Below are 25,573 nucleotides of genomic sequence, written 5' to 3'. Positions count from 1 at the left end.
GCCCCTTCTTCTGACTGGGTCATACTCCCTTTGGTCGTTTTGGAGTCAGGAGCTGGGTTCCCTGAGACAGGTCTCCTGAGATACCTGATAGAGACTAGTAGATGATTTGTTGGGTTTATGGCAAAGTCTTTCATGAACATGTTGCCCTCTGAGCGCGATGGGAGCCATGCTGGGGAAGATGGGAGGATAGGTACATGCCTCACGTGGTTACAGACTGACCTGGGGCTCCGCTACCACCTGTGTTTTGTGTTTTCTATAGGTGGCCAGCACCCGAGCCAGAAAAGTTTTCCCCTCATGCCCTGAGAACGATGAGACCGATTCCTCCAAATCTATAGATATCCAGAACAAGCAGATGATAGAGTGGGCCTTGGGCGGGTTCCAGCCATCGGGACCCAAGGGCCTGGATCCCCCTGAAGGTGAGAGAACGTTCCGAGTGGTGAGGGTGGTTACGCACAGGAACCTGGGATCATCGGGCATTTTCTCCACTGGTTCACTGTTTCAAATTAACGTTGCGGCCCTCAGTATGCACCCGGCTGGGTCACCCAACCAGGTGTATCTTGATGGCCTACTTCCCTTAGCTAATGACCAAAGCACTGGAGATGTTGTCATGTTCCAAAGTGATGAATATGAGGTGACAATGCTGGGCGGCAGCAACGTGATAATTTAGTTCTTGTGCAAACTTAGTCTTGTGCAATGTGTAAAACTAAAACAAAAGCGCTACACTAAATCCACAGAACGCTACAATGTGTAAATCTATGGTGACCAGTGTTCTTACGTCAACTCCAGAGTTCAGCCCAGGCCACAACATGACAGTGTGTGATTGCAGTGCCCCCTAGTGTTTGATGCCCGGTACTGCAGGACTCTCAGCTGTTACTTACTCCATTACCTTCCGTAGAGGCCCTGACAGTCCAAGTGCATTGTGGGAGCTGTAATTCACACGGCCTAGTGGCGGTGGACGGTGAACGCTGGGCCCCATGAACATTTTGCTGTCTTGCTGATATCCACCACATTGTGACTTTGTTTATGCATCTATACAGAGGAACGCAACCCATACAAAGAGGTCTACACAGAGATTTGGGTAGAACCGGAAGCCGCCGCTTATGCCCCGCCCCCTCCTGCCAAGAAACCCCGAAAAAGCACAGAAAAGCCGAAGGTGAAGGAGATCATTGACGAGCGCACGCGAGGTACGTCCCACCAGCCCTCGCTGCCAATGCCTTCACGTGAATGGAGACGCCGCTCAAGAGAAACCTGGCAAACCTTGCTGTTACAGGCAGATGCGGCCCACAGGGCAGCCCACCCTTCCGACTAAGCCGCCACCTCAAGAGTGGTACATCATTTTGAACATAAATGAATAGTAAACCCCTTGTATTACTGAGCTAAATATGGTGGAAGATGGCGTCCCCGCAGGAGAGGCAAGTGTTGGATACACTCTTGGGGGTTGTGTGTGCAAAGTAGACCCTTGGGGTCCATTTTGCTCATATAACAAAGCGGCACTTGTGGTGTATATTCTTGTGGTTCGGGGCTTCTCTCTCTTGTATCACTCTGGGTCACTGCTGTGATTGGTTTGCTCATCTGCCAAATAGCAGAAAGGCTCAATGCCATTGGTGGATTCATTCCAGGGGGGAGGAGCATCGGTGATTAAATAGATCAGACTGCCTTCTCCTGCTCTTCAGCTGAAGACTGTTGTTGGCTTGGGTTGAGCACTCCCAGCAGAGATGCCCGCGTACCCGTCTGACATAGAGGGAGTCCAACTTATTAAGGTCACACAGTGCGTAATAGGACCAGCAGAGACGGAGATGAGCCTGGCATTTCTGCAGATGTGCAATTCATGTTTATCTCCCTCTCGTCTCCCACCTGTAAAAGATTTAGGGGGATATCCAATTATCCCCAGTAAAACATCGGGTCCGAAAAACGGCCGTTTTCTGACGTTTTTCCGATGTTTCGCCGATTTTTATTTTTTATTTTTTTACAGGCTATCCAGATTGATCGCCTGTAAAAAACAAACAAAAAAAAACGTTCTCCCGAAATCACACAGGTTCAGTGAATCGGATGAAAACGGGGCTGTTTCCGGGGATTCTGCTTCGCCTGGAAACAAAATCCCTGATAAGCCGCTGCACGCGCCGGCTTATCGGGGCTAATTAGCTAGCCCCCGTCGGGACACTTAGCCCCGGTAAATTACCAGGGCTAATTGGATATCCCCCTATATATATATATATATATATATATATATATATATATATATATTTATGTTTAGGATAACTACCAAAATGTGAATACGGTGTAGCTACCTCAGTTGTTCCATCAGTTGCTTCTTCTTTGTTTGAAGCGGTCATTCTTGATATCTTCACCGCTGAGATGACGCCGCTCCCTTGCTGTACTGTGATTGGTAGTTAGGGTTCTAATGCTGAGACCACCAATCACAGTGCACTGGTTTCATCCGCAGCGTGGTGCACGAGGTATGGCTAAACTGCAGAGCAGACGCCAGCTGCTGGATCGATGCTATGTTGCGCTTAGCGTCTTCCTCACACGGCTGCGCTCTACATTCTCATTCTTTCTCTTTTGGCAGAGAGGCTGATCTTTGAAGTAAGAGAGAAGTGCCGGAACATTGAAGGTAAGTTGCGTCTGATGGCTGTGGTGTGCCTGAGCTGCTGTCGCAGGTTACACAATGTACTGTGATACAAATATGCAGTGCCCCTTATTATATGTGTGCATGGTTCAGGTGCTATGTGTGGCATAACGCTGTGCTAATAACCTCTGGGGCACAGAATGCATCTTCTCTCTGTAAAAATATCAAATGCTAAAATGCTCATTTGTTGCATTAGTACATTATCCCAGGAGCGAGCGTAGTGCACCTCGGCAGACGTCCCCTATACACACAGCGCTCCTGCTCTGCTTTCTGGTGTAATCCGGCCCGGGAGCGAGCATAGTGCACCTCGGCAGATGTCCTCTATACACAGCGCTCCTGCTCTGCTTTCTGGTGTAATCTGGCCAGGGAGCGAGCATAGTGCACCTCGGCAGACGTCCCGTATACACACAGCGCTCCTGCTCTGCTTTCTGGTGTAATCCGGCCCTAGAGCGAGCATAGTGCACCTCGACAGACGTCCCCTATACACACAGCGCTCCTGCTCTGCTTTCTGGTGTAATCCGGCCCGGGAGCGAGCATAGTGCACCTCGGCAGACGTCCCCTATACACACAGCGCTCCTGCTCTGCTTTCTGGTATGATCTGGCCCGGGAGCGAGCATAGTGCACCTCGGCAGACGTCCTCTATACACAGCACTCCTGCTCTGCTTTCTGGTGTAATCCGGCCTGGGAGCGAGCATAGTGCACCTCGGCAGATGTCCTCTATACACAGCGCTCCTGCTCTGCTTTCTGGTGTAATCTGGCCAGGGAGCGAGCATAGTGCACCTCGGCAGACGTCCCGTATACACACAGCGCTCCTGCTCTGCTTTCTGGTGTAATCCGGCCCTAGAGCGAGCATAGTGCACCTCGGCAGACGTCCCCTATACACACAGCGCTCCTGCTCTGCTTTCTGGTGTAATCCGGCCCGGGAGCGAGCATAGTGCACCTCGGCAGATGTCCCCTGTACACACAACGCTCCTGCTCTGCTTTCTGGTGTAATCCGGCCTGGGAGCGAGCATAGTGCACCTCGGCAGACGTCCCCTATACACAGCGCTCCTGCTCTGCTTTCTGGTGTAATCCGGCCCTAGAGCGAGCATAGTGCACCTCGGCAGATGTCCCCTGTACACACAACGCTCCTGCTCTGCTTTCTGGTGTAATCCGGCCTGGGAGCGAGCATAGTGCACCTCGGCAGACGTCCCCTATACACAGCGCTCCTGCTCTGCTTTCTGGTGTAATCCAGCCCGGGAGCGAGCATAGTGCACCTCGACAGACGTCCCCTATACACAGCGCTCCTGCTCTGCTTTCTGGTGTAATCCGGCGAGGGAGCGAGCATAGTGCACCTTGACAGACGTTCTCTATACACACAGCGCTCCTGCTCTGCTTTCTGGTGTAATCTGGCCCGGGAGCGAGCATAGTGCACCTCGGCAAACGTCCCCTATACACACAGCACTCCTGCTTTGCTTTCTGGTGTAATCCGGCCCTAGAGCGAGCATAGTGCACCTCGGCAGATGTCCCCTATACACACAGCGCTCCTGCTCTGCTTTCTGGTGTAATCCGGCCCGGGAGCGAGCATAGTGCACTTCGGCAGACGTCCCCTATACACAGCGCTCCTGCTTTGCTTTCTGGTGTGATCTGGCCCGGGAGCGAGCATAGTGCACCTCGGCAGACGTCCCCTATACACACAGCGCTCCTGCTCTGCTTTCTGGTGTGATCTGGCCCGGGAGCGAGCATAGTGCACCTCGGCAGATGTCCCCTATACACAGCGCTCCTGCTCTGCTTTCTGGTGTAATCTGGCCCGGGAGCGAGCATAGTGCACCTTGACAGACGTCCCCTATACACAGCACTCCTGCTCTGCTTTCTGGTGTAATCCGGCCCTAGAGCGAGCATAGTGCACCTCGGCAGACGTCCCCTATACACAGCGCTCCTGCTCTGCTTTCTGGTGTAATCCGGCCCTAGAGCGAGCATAGTGCACCTCGGCAGATGTCCTCTATACACACAGCGCTGCTGCTCTGCTTTCTGGTGTAATCCGGCCTGGGAGCGAGCATAGTGCACCTCGGCAGACGTCCCCTATACACAGCGCTCCTGCTCTGCTTTCTGGTGTAATCCGGCCTGGGAGCGAGCATAGTGCACCTCGGCAGACGTCCCCTATACACAGCGCTCCTGCTCTGCTTTCTGGTGTAATCCAGCCCAGGAGCGAGCATAGTGCACCTCGACAGACGTCCCCTATACACAGCGCTCCTGCTCTGCTTTCTGGTGTAATCCGGCGAGGGAGCGAGCATAGTGCACCTTGACAGACGTTCTCTATACACACAGCGCTCATGCTCTGCTTTCTGGTGTAATCTGGCCCGGGAGCGAGCATAGTGCACCTCGGCAGACGTCCCCTATACACACAGCGCTCCTGCTCTGCTTTCTGGTGTAATCCGGCCCTAGAGCGAGCATAGTGCACCTCGGCAGATGTCCCCTATACACAGCACTCCTGCTCTGCTTTCTGGTGTAATCCGGCCCTAGAGCGAGCATAGTGCACCTCGGCAGATGTCCTCTATACACACAGCGCTGCTGCTCTGCTTTCTGGTGTAATCCGGCCTGGGAGCGAGCATAGTGCACCTCGGCAGACGTCCCCTATACACAGCGCTCCTGCTCTGCTTTCTGGTGTAATCCAGCCCAGGAGCGAGCATAGTGCACCTCGACAGACGTCCCCTATACACAGCGCTCCTGCTCTGCTTTCTGGTGTAATCCGGCGAGGGAGCGAGCATAGTGCACCTTGACAGACGTTCTCTATACACACAGCGCTCATGCTCTGCTTTCTGGTGTAATCTGGCCCGGGAGCGAGCATAGTGCACCTCGGCAGACGTCCCCTATACACACAGCGCTCCTGCTCTGCTTTCTGGTGTAATCCGGCCCTGGAGCGAGCATAGTGCACCTCGGCAGATGTCCCCTATACACACAACGCTCCTGCTCTGCTTTCTGGTGTAATCCGGCCCGGGAGCAAGCATAGTGCACTTCGGCAGAAGTCCCCTATACACAGCGCTCCTGCTCTGCTTTCTGGTGTAATCCGGCCCTAGAGCGAGCATAGTGCACCTCGGCAGACGTCCTCTATACACACAGCGCTCCTGCTCTGCTTTCTGGTGTAATCCGGCCCTAGAGCGAGCATAGTGCACCTCGGCAGATGTCCTCTATACACACAGCGCTGCTGCTCTGCTTTCTGGTGTAATCCGGCCTGGGAGCGAGCATAGTGCACCTCGGCAGACGTCCCCTATACACAGCGCTCCTGCTCTGCTTTCTGGTGTAATCCAGCCCGGGAGCGAGCATAGTGCACCTCGGCAGACGTCCTCTATACATACAGCGCTCCTGCTCTGCTTTCTGGTGTAATCCGGCCCTAGAGCGAGCATAGTGCACCTCGGCAGATGTCCCCTATACACAGCGCTCCTGCTCTGCTTTCTGGTGTGATCTGGCCCGGGAGCGAGCATAGTGCACCTCGGCAAACGTCCCCTATACACACAGCGCTCCTGCTCTGCTTTCTGGTGTAATCCGGCCCTGGAGCGAGCATAGTGCACTTCGGCAGACGTCCCCTATACACAGCGCTCCTGCTCTGCTTTCTGGTGTGATCTGGCCCGGGAGCGAGCATAGTGCACCTCGGCAAACGTCCCCTATACACACAGCGCTCCTGCTCTGCTTTCTGGTGTAATCCAGCCCGGGAGCGAGCATAGTGCACCTCGGCAGACGTCCTCTATACATACAGCGCTCCTGCTCTGCTTTCTGGTGTAATCCGGCGAGGGAGCGAGCATAGTGCACCTTGACAGACGTTCTCTATACACACAGCGCTCATGCTCTGCTTTCTGGTGTAATCTGGCCCGGGAGCGAGCATAGTGCACCTCGGCAAACGTCCCCTATACACACAGCACTCCTGCTCTGCTTTCTGGTGTAATCCAGCCCTAGAGCGAGCATAGTGCACCTCGGCAGATGTCCCCTATACACAGCGCTCCTGCTCTGCTTTCTGGTGTGATCTGGCCCGGGAGCGAGCATAGTGCACCTCGGCAAACGTCCCCTATACACACAGCGCTCCTGCTCTGCTTTCTGGTGTAATCCGGCCCTGGAGCGAGCATAGTGCACTTCGGCAGACGTCCCCTATACACAGCGCTCCTGCTCTGCTTTCTGGTGTAATCCGGCCCGGGAGCGAGCATAGTGCACCCCGACAGACGTCCCCTATACACACAGCGCTCCTGCTCTGCTTTCTGGTGTAATCCGGCCCGGGAGCGAGCATAGTGCACCTTGGCAGACATCCTCTATACACACAGCGCTCATGCTCTGCTTTCTGGTGTAATCCGGCCCGGGAGCGAGCATAGTGCACCCCGACAGACGTCCCCTATACACACAGCGCTCCTGCTCTGCTTTCTGGTGTAATCCGGCGACGGAGCGAGCATAGTGCACCTTGACAGACGTCCCCTATACACACAGCGCTCCTGCTCTGCTTTCTGGTGTAATCTGGCCCGGGAGCGAGCATAGTGCACCTTGGCAGACATCCTCTATACACACAGCGCTCATGCTCTGCTTTCTGGTGTAATCCGGCCATGGAGCGAGCATAGTGCAGCTCTGCAGACGTCCCCTATACACACAGCGCTCCTGCTCTGCTTTCTGGTGTAATCTGGCCCGGGAGCGAGCATAGTGCACCTCGGCAGACGTCCCCTATACACACAGCGCTCCTGCTCTGCTTTCTGGTGTAATCCGGCCCGGGAGCGAGCATAGTGCACCTCGGCAGACGTCCCCTATACACACAGCGCTCCTGCTCTGCTTTCTGGTGTAATCCGTCCCGGGAGCGAGCATAGTGCACCTCGGCAGACGTTCCCTATACACATCGCTCCTGCTCTGCTTTCTGGTGTAATCCGGCCCTGGAGCGAGCATAGTGCACCTCGGCAGACGTCCCCTATACACACAGCGCTCCTGCTCTGCTTTCTGGTGTAATCCGGCCCGGGAGCGAGCATAGTGCACCTCGGCAGATGTCCCCTATACACAGCGCTCCTGCTCTGCTTTCTGGTGTAATCCGGCCCTGGAGCGAGCATAGTGCACCTCGGCAGACGTCCCCTATACACACAGCGCTCCTGCTCTGCTTTCTGGTGTAATCCGGCCCGGGAGCGAGCATAGTGCACCTCGGCAGACGTCCCCTATACACACAGCGCTCCTGCTCTGCTTTCTGGTGTAATCCAGCGACGGAGCGAGCATAGTGCACCTCGACAGACGTCCCCTATACACACAGCGCTCCTGCTCTGCTTTCTGGTGTAATCCGGCCCTGGAGCGAGCATAGTGCACCTCGGCAGACGTCCCCTATACACAGCGCTCCTGCTCTGCTTTCTGGTGTAATCCAGCCAGGGAGCGAGCATAGTGCACCTCGGCAGACGTCCCCTATACACAGCGCTCCTGCTCTGCTTTCTGGTGTAATCCGGCCCTAGAGCGAGAATAGTGCACCTCGGCAGACGTCCCCTATACACACATCGCTCCTGCTCTGCTTTCTGGTGTAATCCGGCCCTAGAGCGAGCATAGTGCACCTCGGCAGACGTCCCCTATACACACATCGCTCCTGCTCTGCTTTCTGGTGTAATCCGGCCCAGGAGCGAGCATAGTGCACCTCGGCAGACGTCCCCTATACACAGCACTGCTGCTCTGCTTTCTGGTGTAATCCGGCCCAGGAGCGAGCATAGTGCACCTTGACAGACGTCCCCTATACACACAGCGCTCCTGCTCTGCTTTCTGGTGTAATCCGGCCCAGGAGCGAGCATAGTGCACCTTGACAGACGTCCCCTATACACAGCGCTCCTGCTCTGCTTTCTGGTGTAATCCGGCCCAGGAGCGAGCATAGTGCACCTTGACAGACGTCCCCTATACACACAGCGCTCCTGCTCTGCTTTCTGGTGTAATCCGGCGAGGGAGCGAGCAATATAGTGCACCTTGACAGACGTTCTCTATACAAACAGCGCTCCTGCTCTGCTTTCTGGTGTTATCCGGCCCTGGAGCGAGCATAGTGCACCTCGGCAGACCTACACACACATATAGTCCTTTATACAGACAGTACTATCCACTTTGCATTCTGCTGTGTGGAATGAGAGACCTTTCTATCTATTACTAAGAAAGCAGTGCTGTCTGGCAGGTGGCCGTTATTTCTCTCCCTCTATACCCATATATGAATGACATGCTCATATCAGATTTTATGTGTAGTATGTGATAGCTATTATGCACTTTCTGTATGTTTTCTGAGACCAGATGTAGGGAATTTATGTGTCTCTTTCTGCTCATTTCCAGATATTTGCATCTCCTGTGGCAGTCTAAATGTTTCTCTGGAACACCCCCTGTTTAATGGGGGAATGTGCCAAAACTGCAAGGTAATTTCAAGATGACCTCACATAGTAATGATAGAGCATGTTATACAGGGGGAGAAGTATCTCTGATGTGTGGAGGCAGCTGTTAGTAAGGATAGAGCTTGTTATACAGGGGGAGAAGTATCTCTGATGTGTGGAGGCAGCTGTTAGTAAGGATAGAGCTTGTTATACAGGGGGAGAAGTATCTCTGATGTGTGGAGGCAGCTGTTAGTAAGGATAGAGCTTGTTATACAGGGTGGAGAAGTAGCTCTGATGTGTGGAGGCAGCTGTTAGTAAGGATAGAGCTTGTTATACAGGGGGAGGAGAAGCTCTGATGTGTGGAGGCAGCTGTTAGTAAGGATAGAGCTTGTTATACAGGGTGGAGAAGTAGCTCTGATGTGTGGAGGCAGCTGTTAGTAAGGATAGAGCTTGTTATACAGGGGGAGGAGAAGCTCTGATGTGTGGAGGCAGCTGTTAGTAAGGATAGAGCTTGTTATACAGGGAGGAGAAGTAGCTCTGATGTGTGGAGGCAGCTGTTAGTAAGGATAGAGCTTGTTATACAGGGGGAGGAGAAGCTCTGATGTGTGGAGGCAGCTGTTAGTAAGGATAGAGCTTGTTATACAGGGTGGAGAAGTAGCTCTGATGTGTGGAGGCAGCTGTTAGTAAGGATAGAGCTTGTTATACAGGGGGAGGAGAAGCTCTGATGTGTGGAGGAAGCTGTTCGTAATGATAGAGCATGTTATACAGGGGGAGGAGAAGCTCTGGTGTGCGGAGGAAGCTGTTAGTAAGGATAGAGCTTGTTATACAGGGTGGAGAAGTAGCTCTGATGTGTGGAGGCAGCTGTTAGTAAGGATAGAGCTTGTTATACAGGGGGAGAAGTATCTCTGATGTATGGAGGCAGCTGTTAGTAAGGATAGAGCTTGTTATACAGGGGGAGGAGAAGCTCTGATGTGTGGAGGCAACTGTTAGTAAGGATAGAGCGTGTTATACAGGGGGAGGAGAAGCTCTGATGTGTGGAGGCAGCTGTTAGTAAGGATAGAGCTTGTTATACAGGGGGAGGAGAAGCTCTGATGTGTGGAGGAAGCTGTTAGTAAGGATAGAGCTTGTTATACAGGGGGAGGAGAAGCTCTGATGTGTGGAGGAAGCTGTTAGTAAGGATAGAGCTTGTTATACAGGGGGAGGAGAAGCTCTGATGTGTGGAGGAAGCTGTTAGTAAGGATAGAGCTTGTTATACAGGGGGAGGAGAAGCTCTGATGTGTGGAGGCAGCTGTTAGTAAGGATAGAGCTTGTTATACAGGGGGAGGAGAAGCTCTGATGTGTGGAGGAAGCTGCTAGTAAGGATAGAGCTTGTTATACAGGGGGAGGAGAAGCTCTGATGTGTGGAGGAAGCTGTTAGTAAGGATAGAGCTTGTTATACAGGGGGAGGAGAAGCTCTGGTGTGTGGAGGCAGCTGTTAGTAAGGATAGAGCATGTTATACATGGGGAGGAGAAGCTCTGGTGTGCGGAGGAAGGTGTTAGTAAGGATAGAGCATGTTATACAGGGGGTGGAGAAGCTCTGATGCGTGGAGGAAGGTGTTAGTAAGGATAGAGCATGTTATACAGGGGGTGGAGAAGCTCTGATGTGTGGAGGAAGCTGTTAGTAATGATAGAGCATGTTATACAGGGGGAGGAGAAGCTCTGGTGTGCGGAGGAAGCTGTTAGTAAGGATAGAGCTTGTTATACAGGGTGGAGAAGTAGCTCTGATGTGTGGAGGCAGCTGTTAGTAAGGATAGAGCTTGTTATACAGGGGGAGAAGTATCTCTGATGTATGGAGGCAGCTGTTAGTAAGGATAGAGCTTGTTATACAGGGGGAGAAGTAGCTCTGATGTGTGGAGGCAGCTGTTAGTAAGGATAGAGCTCGTTATACAGGGAGGAGAAGCTCTGGTGTGTGGAGGCAGCTGTTAGTAAGGATAGAGCTTGTTATACAGAGGGGGAGAAGTAGCTCTGATGTGTGGAGGCAGCTGTTAGTAAGGATAGAGCATGTTATACAGGGGGAGAAGTAGCTCTGATGTGTGGAGGAAGCTGTTAGTAAGGATAGAGCTTGTTATACAGGGGGTGGAGAAGCTCTTATGTGTGGAGGAAAGTGTTAGTAAGGATAGAGCTTGTCATACAGGGGGTGGAGAAGCTCTGATGTGTGGAGGAAGCTGTTAGTATGGATAGAGCTTGTTATACAGGGGGAGTAGAAGCTCTGATGTGTGGAGGAAGCTGTTAGTAAGGATAGAGCTTGTCATTCAGTGGCTGGAGAAGCTCCGATGTGTGGAGGAAGCTGTTAGTAAGGATAGAGCGTGTTATACAGGCGGAGGAGAAGCTCCGATGTGCGGAGGAAGGTGTTAGTAAGGATAGAGCTTGTTATACAGGGGGAGGAGAAGCTCTGATGTGTGGAGGAAGGTGTTAGTAAGGATAGAGCTTGTCATACAGGGGGTGGAGAAGCTCTGATATGTGGAGGAAGGTGTTAGTAAGGATAGAGCTTGTCATACAGGGGGTGGAGAAGCTCTGATGTGCGGAGGAAGGTGTTAGTAAGGATAGAGCTTGTTATACAGGGGGAGGAGAAGCTCTGATGTGTGGAGGAGCTGTTAGTAAGGATAGAGCGTGTTATACAGGGGGAGGAGAAGCTCTGATGTGTGGAGGAGCTGTTAGTAAGGATAGAGCGTGTTATACAGGGGGAGGAGAAGCTCTGATGTATGAAGGCAGCTGTTAGTAAGGATAGAGCTTGTTATACAGGGGGAGGAGAAGCTCCGATGTGTGGAGGAATCTGTTAGTAAGGATAGAGCTTGTCATACAGGGGGAGGAGAAGCTCTGATGTGTGGAGGAAGCTGTTAGTAAGGATAGAGCTTGTTATACAGGTGGAAGAGAAGCTCTGATGTGTGGAGGAAGTTGTTAGTAAGGATAGAGCTTGTTATACAGGGGGATGAGAAGCTCTGATGTGTGGAGGAAGGTGTTAGTAAGGATAGAGCTTGTTTTACAGGGGGGAGTGGAAGCTCTGATGTATGGAGGCAGCTGTTAGTAAGGATAGAGCTTGTTATACAGGCGGAGGAGAAGCTCCGATGTGTGGAGGAATCTGTTAGTAAGGATAGAGCGTGTTATACAGGGGGAGAAGAAGCTCCGATGTGTGGAGGAAGGTGTTAGTAATGATACAGCATGTTATACAGGGGGAGGAGAAGCTCTGGTGTGTGGAGGAATCTGTTAGTAAGGATAGAGCTTGTTATACAGGTGTTGGAGAAGCTCTGATGTGTGGAGGAAGCTGTTAGTAAGGATAGAGCGTGTTATACAGGGGGAGGAGAAGCTCTGATGTGTGGAGGAATCTGTTAGTAAGGATAGAGCTTGTTATACAGGTGGAGGAGAAGCTCTGATGTGTGGAGGAAGCTGTTAGTAAGGATAGAGCGTGTTATACAGGGGTAGGAGAAGCTCTGATGTGTGGAGGAAGCTGTTAGTAAGGATAGAGCGTGTTATACAGGGGTAGGAGAAGGTCTGATGTGCGGAGGAAGGTGTTAGTAAGGATAGAGCTTGTCATACTGGGGGTGGAGAAGCTCTGATGTGTGGAGGAAGCTGTTAGTAAGGATAGAGCGTGTTATACATGGGTAGGAGAAGGTCTGATGTGTGGAGGAGCTGTTAGTAAGGATAGAGCGTGTTATACAGGGGTAGGAGAAGGTCTGATGTGCGGAGGAAGGTGTTAGTAAGGATAGAGCTTGTCATACAGGGGGAGGAGAAGCTCCGATGTGTGGAGGAATCTGTTAGTTAGGATAGAGCTTGTCATACAGGGGGAGGAGAAGCTCTGATGTGTGGTGGAAAGTGTTAGTAAGGATAGAGCTTGTTATACAGGGGGTGGAGAAGCTCTGATATGTGGAGGCAGCTGTTAGTAAGGATAGAGCTTGTCATACAGGGGGTGGAGAAGCTCTGACGTGAGGAGGAAGCTGTTAGTAAGGATAGAGCTTGTCATACAGGGGGTGGAGAAGCTCTGATGTGTGGAGGCAGCTGTTAGTGAGGATAGAGCTTGTCATACAGGGGGTGGAGAAGCTCTGACGTGAGGAGGAAGCTGTTAGTAAGGATAGAGCTTGTCATACAGGGGGTGGAGAAGCTCTGATGTGTGGAGGCAGCTGTTAGTAAGGATAGAGCTTGTCATACAGGGGGTGGAGAAGCTCTGACGTGAGGAGGAAGCTGTTAGTAAGGATAGAATTTCCTGTTCGGAGAGATAACTTTCAATCGTTAGACATATATAAGTCAGACTGTCTGTGGATTAATGCGTACATTTAGACTGTGAGCTCTTGGTCTTTGGTGGAAAGAAGTGATTGTTTTGATGGGGAAACGTCCGGCATCTGCTGCTTCCATTGTGATTATGCTGACACTTCTTCCACAGAACTGCTTCCTAGAGTGTGCATACCAGTACGACGACGATGGATACCAGTCCTACTGCACCATCTGCTGCGGAGGGCGGGAGGTGCTAATGTGTGGCAACAACAACTGCTGCAGGTGAGAGCCGGGTTCTGTGTGCCCTCGCCAGCCTTGCTGTCAGCGCGGCATCTACAGAGCAGGGACTGGCTCCTGTTATCCCGCTCGCAGGCTGTTCTGTAGGGATCGGTGTTTGTATAATCTTAGGCAGTGAGCTGGCCAGCCTCCTGTCACATCCCGGGTGGTATAGGGTCTGTATCCTGGTGCTGTGTGCATTGCTGATGTGTCAATAGCAATCCCCAGTGAAACTGGCCACCAATACAGTGTGTGCTCCCGAATAGTACTCTGGTGTATTGCGGCTCTATAATCCAGACTTAGGGGGTCATTCCGAGTTGATAGCTAGCTGTTTTCGGTCGCTGCGCAGCGATCAGGTAAAAAAAAGGCACTTCTGCGCGCGTGTCATACTATTACAACGAACGATGTAGTTTCACACAAGGTCTAGCGAAGCTTTTCAGTCGCACTGCTGGCCGCAGAGTGATTGACAGGAAGTGGGCGTTTCTGGGTGTCAACTGACCGTTTTCAGGGAGTGTTTGAAAGACGCAGGCGTGCCAGGAAAAACGCAGGCGTGGCTGGGCGAACGCAGGGCGTGTTCGTGACGTCAAATCAGGAACTGAACAGTCAAAAAGTGATCGCAAGCGCTGAAGCTACTCTGAAACTGCACAAAATTATTTTGTAGCCGCTCTGCGATTCTTTCTGCTAAGCTAAAATACACTCCCAGTGGGAGGCGGCATAGCGTTTGCATGGCTGCTAAAAACTGCTAGCCAGCGATCAACTCGGAATGACCACCTTAGTGCTCCATGCGGATACGGTAATCACTCTACGCTACTTACCGTATCCGTATGGAGCACTTTTAAGTCTGCATCTTGTCCTGTTAATGACATTGGTGGGGTAAGTCCACAGCTGGCGCACACATGGCTGCTGTCCTATACTAGTAGTAACGTGTCAGGACCTGCATGCTGCTTCCGGTAGGGGACGCACCGGAGAAACGGAGCCTTGTTCATTAGAGGACCTGCATTGGGGTTAACCCTTCTGACCTTCAGACCTTCATGGTGGGGAGCGAGGCCTCATCCGTAGTATTGATAGGTGTCTCCGGTGTTCTGCCAGGTGTTTCTGTGTGGAATGTGTGGACTTGTTGGTGGGACCAGGTGCGGCGCAGGCAGCTATAAAAGAAGACCCCTGGAACTGCTACATGTGTGGGCACAAGGGCATCTACGGGTTGCTGCGGAGGCGAGATGACTGGCCCGCTCGCCTGCAGCTCTTCTTCGCCAATAACCATGACCAAGAGTTTGTGAGTACGCTTCCTATAATGGGACGCCGCAGTCCTGTCCGTTGTGTGTTTGCTGTAGCCGTACACTGTGCCGCGGGTTCTGGGGAATGTCTGGGACTTATTCTTTTTTTTTCTTCAAAGGACCCACCAAAGTTTTATCCGCCTATTGTAGCTGAGAAGCGGAAGCCTATCCGAGTACTGTCTTTGTTTGACGGCATTGCAACAGGTGAGCTGGCATTGCGTAGGTGAGATGGCATTGCGTAGGAAAGGTGCATTGCGGCTGGTGAGCCTCCGTCATTGCGGCTGGTGAGCCTCCGTCATTGCGGCTGGTGAGCCTCTGTCATTGCGGCTGGTGAGCCTCCGTCATTGCGGCTGGTGAGCCTCCGGCACTGCGTAGGTGAGGTGGCATTGCGGCAGGTGAGGTGGCATTGCGGCAGGTGAGATGGCATTGCGTAGGTGAGGTGGCATTGCGGCAGGTGAGATGGCATTGCATAGGTAAGGTGCATTGCGGCTGGTGAGCCTCCGTCATTGCGGCTGATGAGCCTCCGTCATTGCGGGTGGTGAGCCTCCATCATTGCGGCAGGTGATCTTCCGGCACTGCGTAGGTGAGGTGGCATTGAGGCAGGTGAGATGGCATTGCAGCTGTTGAGCTACCATTGCAGCTTGTGAACCTCCGGGATTGCGGCTTGTGAGCTGCCGACGTTGCGGCTGGTGAGCCACCGACGTTGCGGCTGGTGAGCCACCGACGTTGCGGCTGGTGAGCCACCGACGTTGCGGCTGGTGACCCGCCGACATTGCGGCTGGTGAGCAGGCGTTGCGGCTGATGAGATGGCATTGCGGCAGGTGAGCATCAGGCATTGCGGCTGGTGAGCAGGCGTTGTGACTGATGAGATGGCATTGCGGCTGGTGAACCTCCGGCACTGCGGCTGGTGAGCAGGCGTTGTGACTGATGAGATGGCATTGCGGCTGGTGAACCTCCGGCACTGCGGCTGGTGAGCAGGCGTTGTGACTGATGAGATGGCATTGCGGCTGATGAGCCTCCGGCACTGCGGCTGGTGAGCAGGCGTTGCGACTGATGACATGGCATTGCGGCAGGTGATCCGCTGGCATTGCTTCCTGTTGTAGTCCGCACTTGTATTCAGGATCTCTCTGTAGCCTGTCTGTGTTCTCTCTCTAAGGCAGCAGTGTCTTCTCCATCTAGGTCTATTGGTGCTAAAGGATCTTGGGATCCAGGTAGACCGGTACATTGCCTCCGAGGTGTGTGAAGACTCCATCACTGTGGGAATGGTGCGACATCAGGGCAAGATTATGTATGTCGGAGACGTGCGCAACATCACCCGCAGACATGTGAGTTATAATGGGGTCTGGCTGTGATGGACCACTGGGTATAGCTTTGATATACTGAGGGGGTTCTGGCTGTGATGGACCTGGGGTGTGGGGGGTCCAGCTGTGATGGACTTGGGGGACCAGCTGTGAGGGACTGTGGGGTGCTGGCTGTGATGGACTGGGGGAGCTCTGGCTGTTATGGACTGGGGTGGGGTCTGGGGGTTCTGGCTATTATGGACTTCTGGGTTCTGGCTGTGATGGACTTCTGGATTCTGGCTGTGATGGACTTCTGGATTCTGGCTGTGATGGACTTCTGGGTTCTGGCTGTGATGGACTGGGGTGGGGTCTGGCTGTGATGAACTGGGGGATTTGGCTGTGATGGACTTCTGGGTGCTGGCTGTGATGGACTTCTTGGTTCTGGCTGTGATGGACTGGGGGGAAGGTCTGGTTGTGATGGACTGGGGGGAAGGTCTGGTTGTGATGGACTGGGGGGAAGGTCTGGCTGTGATGGACCGGTCTGGCTGTGATGGACCGGGGGAAGGTCTGGCTGTGATGGACCGGTCTGGCTGTGATGGACCGGGGGACGGTCTGGCTGTGATGGACCGGGGGACGGTCTGGCTGTGATGGACCGGGGGACGGTCTGGCTGTGATGGACCGGGGGAAGGTCTGGCTGTGATGGACCGGGGGAAGGTCTGGCTGTGATGGACCGGGGGAAGGCCTGGCTGTGATGGACCGCCTGGCTGTGAGGGACTGGGGGAAGGCCTGGCTGTGATGGACTGGGGGAAGGTCTGGCTGTGATGGACTGGGGGAAGGCCTGGCTGTGATGGACTGGGGGAAGGCCTGGCTGTGATGAACTGGGGGAAGGCCTGGCTGTGATGAACTGGGGGAAGGCGTGGCTGTGATGAACTGGGGGAAGGCGTGGCTGTGATGAACTGGGGGAAGGCTGTGATGAACTGGGGGAAGGCGTGGCTGTGATGAACTGGGGGAAGGCGTGGCTGTGATGAACTGGGGGAAGGCGTGGCTGTGATGGACTGGGAGTAGGCGTGGCTGTGATGGACTGGGGGAAGGCCTGGCTGTGATGGACTGGGGGAAGGTCTGACTGTGATTGACGTTGGGGGGTGGCTGGCTGTGATGTACTTCGGGGGTCCAGCTGTGATGGACTGAGGTAGCCTGGATATGATGGACTGGGGCGTTCTGGCTGTGATGGACTGGTGAGCCTGGCTGTGATGGACTTGGGGGGGTCTGGCTGTGATGGACTAGGGTGAAGGCCTGGCTGTGATGGACTGGGGTAGGCCTGGCTGTGATGGACTGGGGGAAGGCCTGGCTGTGATGGACTGGGGGAAGGCCTGGCTGTGATGGACTGGGGGAAGGCGTGGCTGTGATGAACTGGGGGAAGGTGTGGCTGTGATGGACTGGGGGAAGGCCTGGCTGTGATGGACTGGGGGAAGGTCTGACTGTGATTGATTATGGGGGGTGGCTGGCTGTGATGTACTTCGGGGGTCCAGCTGTGATGGACTGAGGTAGCCTGGATATGATGGACTGGGGCGTTCTGGCTGTGATGGACTGGTGAGCCTGGCTGTGATGGACTTGGGGGTCTGGCTGTGATGGACTGGGGGGAAATCTGGTTGTGATGGGCTTGGGGGGACTGGCTGTGATGGACTGGGGGCCCAGCTGTGATGGACTGGCGGGGGGAAGGAGGTTATGTGGCTGTGATGGACTGGAGGAAGCCTGTCTTGTGGCCCCAGTTAGTGGGGCAATCGATTGTGAGCCGTCTTCTTGCACCAATGGTTGATCTTCCTCCATTGTATTCCAGTTTTAGGACCAAATAAGTTAGCCATGAAAAGCCATTTTCGCTGTAAAAATGCGAATTTACTGCGAATCACGGAAAGTGACTTTTCGGTCGTCCACGAAAACGTATTTGCGGTAATATTACCGCAAATTACAACTCACCACTTCTGAGCAGATGAAAAGTTTGGGAAAATCCCTATTTTAAGTGAAAAACGTCCAGATTTGGTTCAGACCCCATGGGACACCTCGAATGAGTAAATAGGCATTTCGAAGTTTTGAATTCTTATTAATTGCCCAAAAATGACATGTCGTTTTGGCCGTGAAAAAGTGCAAAATCTCTTAGGCTTGCGGGTGGTAGTCATTTTTTTTTTTAAGGCCTTTTTACTAAAGTGGTGTAAAATGACCCAAATATATACTTATACCCATTTTTATGTGCCCCCAATATGATGTTTGCACTTTAATAAAAAAACACTTGCTCTCTATCATTTTTCACTTTTTAAAAAAAAATGTATATATCCGCCATTTGACCCACTTTAAGTACCCGATAACCAATAATAGACATGTACTGTATACTGTTATCAGACGTTAGGTTAGCTTATTGGGGGGGTACAGACAGATTTACCCATTTATTTTCTATGCACTGCCAGCAACAATTTACGCGGTAATCCCATTTTTTGCAAATTTGCAATTGAGCGCGCATACCTGCGCAAAAAGCGGCAATTGCGTTGAATTACCGCAGTTCTACGGCTAATTTAATTTTGCCATAACGTTTATATGATTTGTGTGCATTAAAATATATATATATATTTTTTAACGTAAGGTACTAAGTATATATTTTTTTATTATTATTTTTTAAACGTAAGGTACTAGGTATATATCCTCCCTTATACCCTCACGTGTGTATGTGAAGGTATAAAGGAGAAATCCCGCTGTGTGATAGTCAGAGAAAGTGCCAAAGCCTTCAGTACTTTACATTCAGTTGACAAAGGGGGTGATTCAGAGGTGGACTAGCAGCCGCGAAGCCGAATCTAATGCTACAGATTGGCGCCTCCTGACGGTTTCTGTGACCACTCACCAGTGCTGCCCCCGTGCGATCTCGCCCACAGAGCTCTGCAGATGTGCAGATAACCATCTCGAAACCCGCCCCGCTCCGCAGGCGATATACCCTTTAGGCTGGTGCAGACTAGTCTTGGTTTAGGGGTCTTTCAATGGGCCTAATTCAGATCTGATCGCTGCTGTGCGTTTCCATCGTGAGGACCCCCCTGATTTCAGAGTAACCAGCACTGGGCCTTGCCAGTATGGGCTGGTGGAACCATAGATGGGACACTTGCATTGTGGGAGCCCCCCGTAAAGTTTCTGGCCAGCCTCAGGCCAGTTGCCAGTAGGGCTGGTTTCCCCAGCAGGGTCAGTCCGCAAAACTGTGTGCCCCCTCCCTAATGGGTATGACCTACTGGCAAAAGGGCTCTTCCCCATACTTGATGCCCACTGAGTATTGGGTGAGTGTGCTGAACTACAAGTCCCAGGATGGCCCTGTGGCCACACTTGGCTGCCAGGGCAAGCTGGAACAAGGGAACCTGTGCAATGATTCTTCGCGTGTGTGTGTGTGTGTGTGTGTGTGTGTGTGTGTGTGTGTGTGTGTGTGTGTGTGCGCTGCAGGACAGGGGTATTAATGTCTTTTCAATCTTCTTCCCACAGATTCATGAGTGGGGCCCCTTCGACCTAGTGATTGGGGGAAGTCCGTGCAATGATCTTTCCATCGTGAACCCAGCCCGGAAAGGTCTCTTTGGTACGTGGTTCCATCTGAGACTCTTGTCAGGAGTCTGTTTCCCGGGATCACTGCTGTAGAGTTTTCTCACTCTTGTATGAAGAAACTTCACACACCGCCACACGACTGATAATAGGAATTTGTCACACACAATAACTAGTCTATACTCACCCTGCCGGAGTTGTGCTATAATGTACATACTCCTGAGTGCTGCCCCCATCTGCTCCTGCATTTACAACCCCCTTCCCCCGGAGCGGTGACGTTCTAAAGCAATGTCCGGGAGTGAGGAAAGCGCGGGATAACTCCAGAACACAATCCACCCATTTCCTCTGTTGGACATGCCAGATACAATACTTGACTGTTCTCTGTTAGTGGCTGGGATTTCCATTGTATGTACTTATATGTGTTGTGTCTCTCTCCTGGACTAACGTCCTCCTTACCTAACATCTGGAAAGCTGGTACGTAAAGAGTCAGATGTGTAAAGAGACAGATGTCCTCTCCATATTCAGAGGGCTACCTCATGATGGGCTTCTCCATATTCAGAGGGCTACCTCATGATGGGCTTCTCCATATTCAGAGGGCTACCTCATGATGGGCTTCTCCATATTCAGAGGGCTACCTCATGATGGGCTTCTCCATATTCAGAGGGCTACTTCATGATGGACTTCTCCATATTCAGAGGGCTACTTCATGATGGACTTCTCCATATTCAGAGGGCTACTTCATGATGGACTTCTCCATATTCAGAGGGCTACCTCATGATGGGCTTCTCCATATTCAGAGGGCTACCTCATGATGGGCTTCTCCATATCTAGAGGGCTACCTCATGGACCTCTTCATTTAAAGGGCTACCTCGTGATGGACCTCTCTATATCTAGACTGCTATCTCATGATGGACCACTCCATATTTAGAGGGCTACCTCCTGATGGACCTCTACCTATCTAGAGGGCTACCTCATGATGGATCTTTTCATTTAAAGGGCTATCTCATGATGGACCTCTCCTTATCTAGACTGCTACCCTCATGATATACCTCTCCATATTTAGAGGGCTACCTCATGATGGGCTTCACCATATTTAAAGGGCTACCTACTGATGGACCTCATGATCAATGTCTCAATGTTTAGTGGGCTACCGCCTGATGGACCTTTTTCCATTTTTTTTTCCCCCTAGAGGGCACGGGCCGGCTCTTTTTCGAGTTCTACCGTTTGCTCCATGAAGCTCGACCAAAGGAAGGTGATGACCGGCCATTCTTCTGGCTGTTTGAGAATGTGGTGGCCATGGGCGTTAGTGATAAAAGGGACATATCCCGTTTCCTAGAGGTAAGGAAATTACCAGTGAGGAGCGATTTAGGTTTGAAGTCTAAAGACTAGGCCAAGATGCGCTTGGAAGAGTTTGACCAGAAGTGTTTGCTCCATGTCAAGGCAACATGAAAATGTCAGATGAAAAGCGTTTAGTGTATACTGTAGATGTATTGTATACCTGGGGGCCTATTTATCATTGGTTGCAATACCCAACACGTAACATTCCTTTGTGCCGTATATCGATTCATTTCCTAGTTATCAATGTAGTAGTCACTCTGAGGCAGCTTTCCTGGTCATTGGAAAACCTTGCACGTCCGCTGGTGACCACGTTGGTGGTAGATGGATCTGAAGAGACTCCAGTAGCTCTTTTCGTTGGAAATAGGGCACTGGCACCATCCGGAGATGGCGACAGCTGTTTTTGACAACCAAGCTTGATCAGTTGTAGCATTTCCACACATTGTTTGGTGGTTGCTGTATGTTGTGTAAACCAGGACTGTTTTCTCAGCATAAGTAAAGGGATGTAAAGCTTGATAAATACGCCCATTGGAGTTTATTTTGTATCCTCTTGTGTTCCGGCCGTATACTGCTAACTGCGCGGCATTGCGTGCTAACCCGCTGTAGAGGGATCATAGATACATGATGTGATATCTCACCCTCGTTCGAATCTTTTGTTTTCCAGTCAAACCCGGTGATGATCGACGCCAGGGAGGTGTCTGCAGCGCACAGAGCCCGCTACTTCTGGGGTAACCTTCCCGGTATGAACAGGTTGGTGAGAGCATGGTGAGGAGGACTGGCGTTAGAGTATTGTATATATGAGAGGACTGTGCTGTCATGTCATTTGCTTTAGCTTAATGTGTTAAAACAAATAATAATCTGGCTTCGGAGACGGGCTGCCCGGCCGTTAGAGGTAATGAAGGGGTCACATTGCTATGGGTTACCAGACAAATAGAGTAACACTCTATCTTAGAGAATGTGACAGATTAGTGTCCCCAGATAGACCGTCCGCAGATTGGGGGCTGTTACGTGTGGACCGTGCAGTTCTCTGATCTTATACGCATTGCGGATCCTCCTCCGCTCCAGCGTCTGCCGCCTGTAAAGAATTCCCTACCACGCGGGGGCGGCGACAACGGCTGGTTGGTAACTGGGTTGTATAATGGTGCCGGGATGTATAAATGTCTACAGTGCATTGCTGGGCTGAGAGACTGATGGACAGAGGTGGGTACTAAAGACTGAGATAGCGGTATGAGGGTGCGGCTCAGAAGCTTGCACTCTATAGGCTGGAGGAAGGGAGGGCCGGGTCACATTGGCAGCGGAATAAACCTTGCAGACTATGCCAGCTGTTTGTGCCGCGGCTTCTACCATTTCATATGTGTGCTCAGAAACCAAGCTCCCCAATAAAGCAGACCCTCATTAACGTATTGTTTATTTCTGCATGGTAATTAATCACCTACTAAACAGCTTTCATTGCAGGTAATATTAAGGTGTGCCTCATTTACCTTCTTGCTAAAGAGTAACCCCACCCAAAACCAAGAGCGTAGTTGGTGGCGGTGATTGATGAGATAAAGGCCCCATTCCCCTCTCCCACCAGGGTGCCTAATGGTTGGAAAGGTTCCCCGTGCCCCCCAACACCCCCTTCCTTTTCCTGGTAGCAGGCATCAGTCCCCGTCCTCCTCGATCACCCCGTCGAGCTGTAAGAGAAGGGGGGTGCTTGGGGCGTTAGGGCGAGTGAGGGCTTTGTTATGTGCTGCAAACGTGTCATGCCCGGCGTACTTACTGTAAGAGGATTTAGGTGCGCTGTAACACGCCGGTACGGAGAGCGGCTGCTGCAGCGCGGGCTCACATTCTGGCCTCCGTTTCTCCCATAAATACCACGTAGGCACACGAGCACAAATTAACGCCTGCCATTTTTTCATAGTAACCTGTGAGAGTATGGTGAGAGTTACTAAACACAGTGGAATTCTCCTCATTCCGGGGAAGTGGGGGATAATGAGATTTCCCAGTGTTGGTTCTGTGCTGGGACGTTGGGCGGTGTCCGTCCGCTCCTCCTAATTGTCCAATGTCTTTCTCCCTCTCAGGCCTCTGGCATCTACTGTAAATGACAGGCTGGATTTACAAGACTGCCTGGAACACGGAAGGATAGCAAAGGTGAGGAGCCTGGGTGGGATCGTCATTGTTAGGTTGTTTGTATCCTGCTGTAGCTCGCGTTGCAGTGTAGTAATAACCTGAGCAGAATAATTCATTCTCTGTTGCCATATTATTGTAAAAATTAGATACAGCAGTGGATCCTGCCATAGATTGATTGTGCTGTCTTCAGATGCTTCTGCTGCCACGCCCCTCCCTCTGTTGTCAAGCCCCTTCCTCTGTTGTCAAGCCCTGCCCTCTTATTAAGCACCGCCCTTTGCACAGTAACCCTGGCAACAGCTAGAACTATGCTTTCTGTCTGTAGTAGTCGCTCATGCAATTGCAGTCAGGAGAGTAATTGGTCGCTGTTGTGGTCTTGCATCTCCTTTGCAGTGCACCTGCTTACCTTGTGGTGGCCATTTTGTGGCATTAAGCATTACTAATGCAGATAAGGCCACAACATGGCCGCCTGGAAGTCTGGAGACGGGTGCACTGCAACGGCCATGTCTAATTACTGTATGTGGAGTTTCTGCTGAACGGATGTAATAAACCTAAATGTCCTCACTACAAGTCCCTGTATAGACACCTGTACACGTGGCCATTCCACAGGCGTTACAGGAGAGAGTATGCCAATATCTCCCTCAATGGTTTGGCATAGTCCTTAGCAGTGGGCGCTGCGATCCCTTGCGGCACCATATTAATTATGGACAATACTAATATGCAGAATGGACACGCCTCCTCACTTCAGGGGCGAGCGTATTCCGCAGTCACCACCTCTGCACCACTCGCCCAGTGCCCGCCGGAATCTGGTCACCTTGATACCGGGCACTGGGTGCTGACGGAAATGATGGACGGCGGAATACACCCGCTTTGTGCTGTCACCAGCTGATGATGAGGAGACTTGTATTGGGGAGCATCAGGTCTTATTACATTCCTTCGGAAAGAAAAAGGCAACAGGGTAATGAAGCGATGGACGGGCGATCCCTGAATTGTCATCACACTGTCTTCTCCAGTTTAGCAAAGTCCGAACCATCACCACTAGGTCTAACTCCATCAAACAGGGCAAGGACCAGCATTTCCCGGTCTTCATGAATGAGAAGGAGGACATCTTGTGGTGCACGGAGATGGAGCGGTGAGTACGCTGCATGGGGCGTATGTAGGACCATTACTGATTGGACGGGGAGAGTTACAGTCTGACCCGTTTCCTGTCCCAGTTGCCCACATAACGATTCTGTCGCAGGAATTGCAGTCTGGTGTATTATAAGCGGCAGTTCAGAGCACTGCAGGTCGGCCACACGAATGTATATGCAATATATACGCCGGCCGATAGCATATTATTTATTATTATTAGCAGTTTCTTATATAGCGCAGCATATTCCTTTGGGCTTTACAATTAGAACAGTAATAGATCAAAACTGGGCAAAGATAGATATAGAGGTAGGAAGGCCCTTCTCGCAAGCTTACAATCTATAGGGAAATAGCCATTGATACACAAGGATAGATGTTACCTTTTGCATAATGATCCACCAGATTGCTGGGTTCTTAATGGGTTGTATGATATGATCACCCAGCAATGTTGGAAGACAAAATGTGAGGTTATGTGGACTGTACAGAGGGAATGTAATCGGATAGGGAAGCACTGAAGGTTATGTGGGTGGGTCTGGAATTTGATAGGTTTGTCTGAAGAGATGAGTTTTTAGGGAACGTTTAAAGGTTTGGAGACTAGAGGTGAGTCTTATTGTGCGCGGGAGGGCATTCCACAGAGTGGGTGAAGCCCGGATAAAGTCCTGTAATTTTGAGTGTGAACAAGTAACGAATGTGGATGAGAGACGCAGATCTTGTGCAGAGCGGAGAGGTCGGGTAGGTAGATATTATGAGATGAGTGAGGAGATGTATGATGGTGCAGTTTGGGTAATGGCCTTGTGTGTGAGTAAAAGTATTTTATATTGAATACGGTAGAATACCGGTAACCAATGGAGGGACTGACAGAGCGGATCTGCAGACGAAGAACGTCTAGCGAGGAAGATTAGCCTCATTAGCAGTGTTAGTACCCCATTTAAACACACTACAATGTTATGACAGGTTGAATACACGAGAGAGAACAGTGTAAGTGGTAAATATCCGTAGCGTTACTCTTCTGTCCTGCAGATGGAGATGACAAATGAGAAATCCAAATAGAGAGCTGTAATCTGACATAATATAGCCGCTAGAGTAGTCAAAATCTAGTGATTCTGACACCATCATTCCCATCGCACATCTTTACACCAGGCTTCTGAAACGCGTAAGGGAAGAAGTGTATCTGGAGATGCATCCAAGTCTCATTGGGTTGTCACTCACTTATATGGCCTGTGGCACCCAGCATAAGCTTGTATGTCCCTCTTGTGCCTCAGGTATAAGGGGGCATGGCCTAGAACAGTCTCGGTGCAGACGTGTTTTGGTGTGCATGGCAAGTGTGAAATGCGTTTAGTTATGTGTTTTACATGGAAAATGATTCAAGGGCGAAGAAGGTGCATTAAGGGCGACTTTCAAAGTTTTTGAGGGTTTCCGTTT

The 25,573-nt window shown here is 51.6% G+C and overlaps 1 protein-coding gene across 5 annotated transcripts in view; it reads left to right on the top strand.

Annotated features, from left to right (window-relative positions):
- DNMT3A (DNA methyltransferase 3 alpha) overlaps window positions 1-25,573 on the top strand; it is a 340,200-nt gene that overhangs the window by 297,990 nt on the left and 16,637 nt on the right. For 2 of the 5 annotated variants that reach the window (XM_063914961.1, XM_063914957.1), the window contains 13 exons: window positions 260-416; window positions 1,038-1,184; window positions 2,567-2,611; window positions 8,912-8,991; window positions 13,361-13,473; window positions 14,557-14,740; window positions 14,861-14,945; window positions 15,921-16,066; window positions 19,529-19,619; window positions 20,772-20,920; window positions 21,582-21,682; window positions 22,978-23,047; window positions 24,037-24,155. In XM_063914961.1, the coding sequence (XP_063771031.1) occupies window positions 260-416; window positions 1,038-1,184; window positions 2,567-2,611; window positions 8,912-8,991; window positions 13,361-13,473; window positions 14,557-14,740; window positions 14,861-14,945; window positions 15,921-16,066; window positions 19,529-19,619; window positions 20,772-20,920; window positions 21,582-21,682; window positions 22,978-23,047; window positions 24,037-24,155 (1,487 nt within the window). The remainder of the gene's footprint in view (window positions 1-259; window positions 417-1,037; window positions 1,185-2,566; window positions 2,612-8,911; window positions 8,992-13,360; window positions 13,474-14,556; window positions 14,741-14,860; window positions 14,946-15,920; window positions 16,067-19,528; window positions 19,620-20,771; window positions 20,921-21,581; window positions 21,683-22,977; window positions 23,048-24,036; window positions 24,156-25,573) is intronic. The other 3 variants (XM_063914960.1, XM_063914958.1, XM_063914959.1) reach the window with 3 other exon arrangements.

Source organism: Pseudophryne corroboree, chromosome 4 (genome assembly GCF_028390025.1).
Source record: "Pseudophryne corroboree isolate aPseCor3 chromosome 4, aPseCor3.hap2, whole genome shotgun sequence".
Taxonomy (NCBI): Eukaryota; Metazoa; Chordata; class Amphibia; order Anura; family Myobatrachidae; genus Pseudophryne; species Pseudophryne corroboree.
This window is presented reverse-complemented; position numbering and strand designations above follow the sequence as displayed.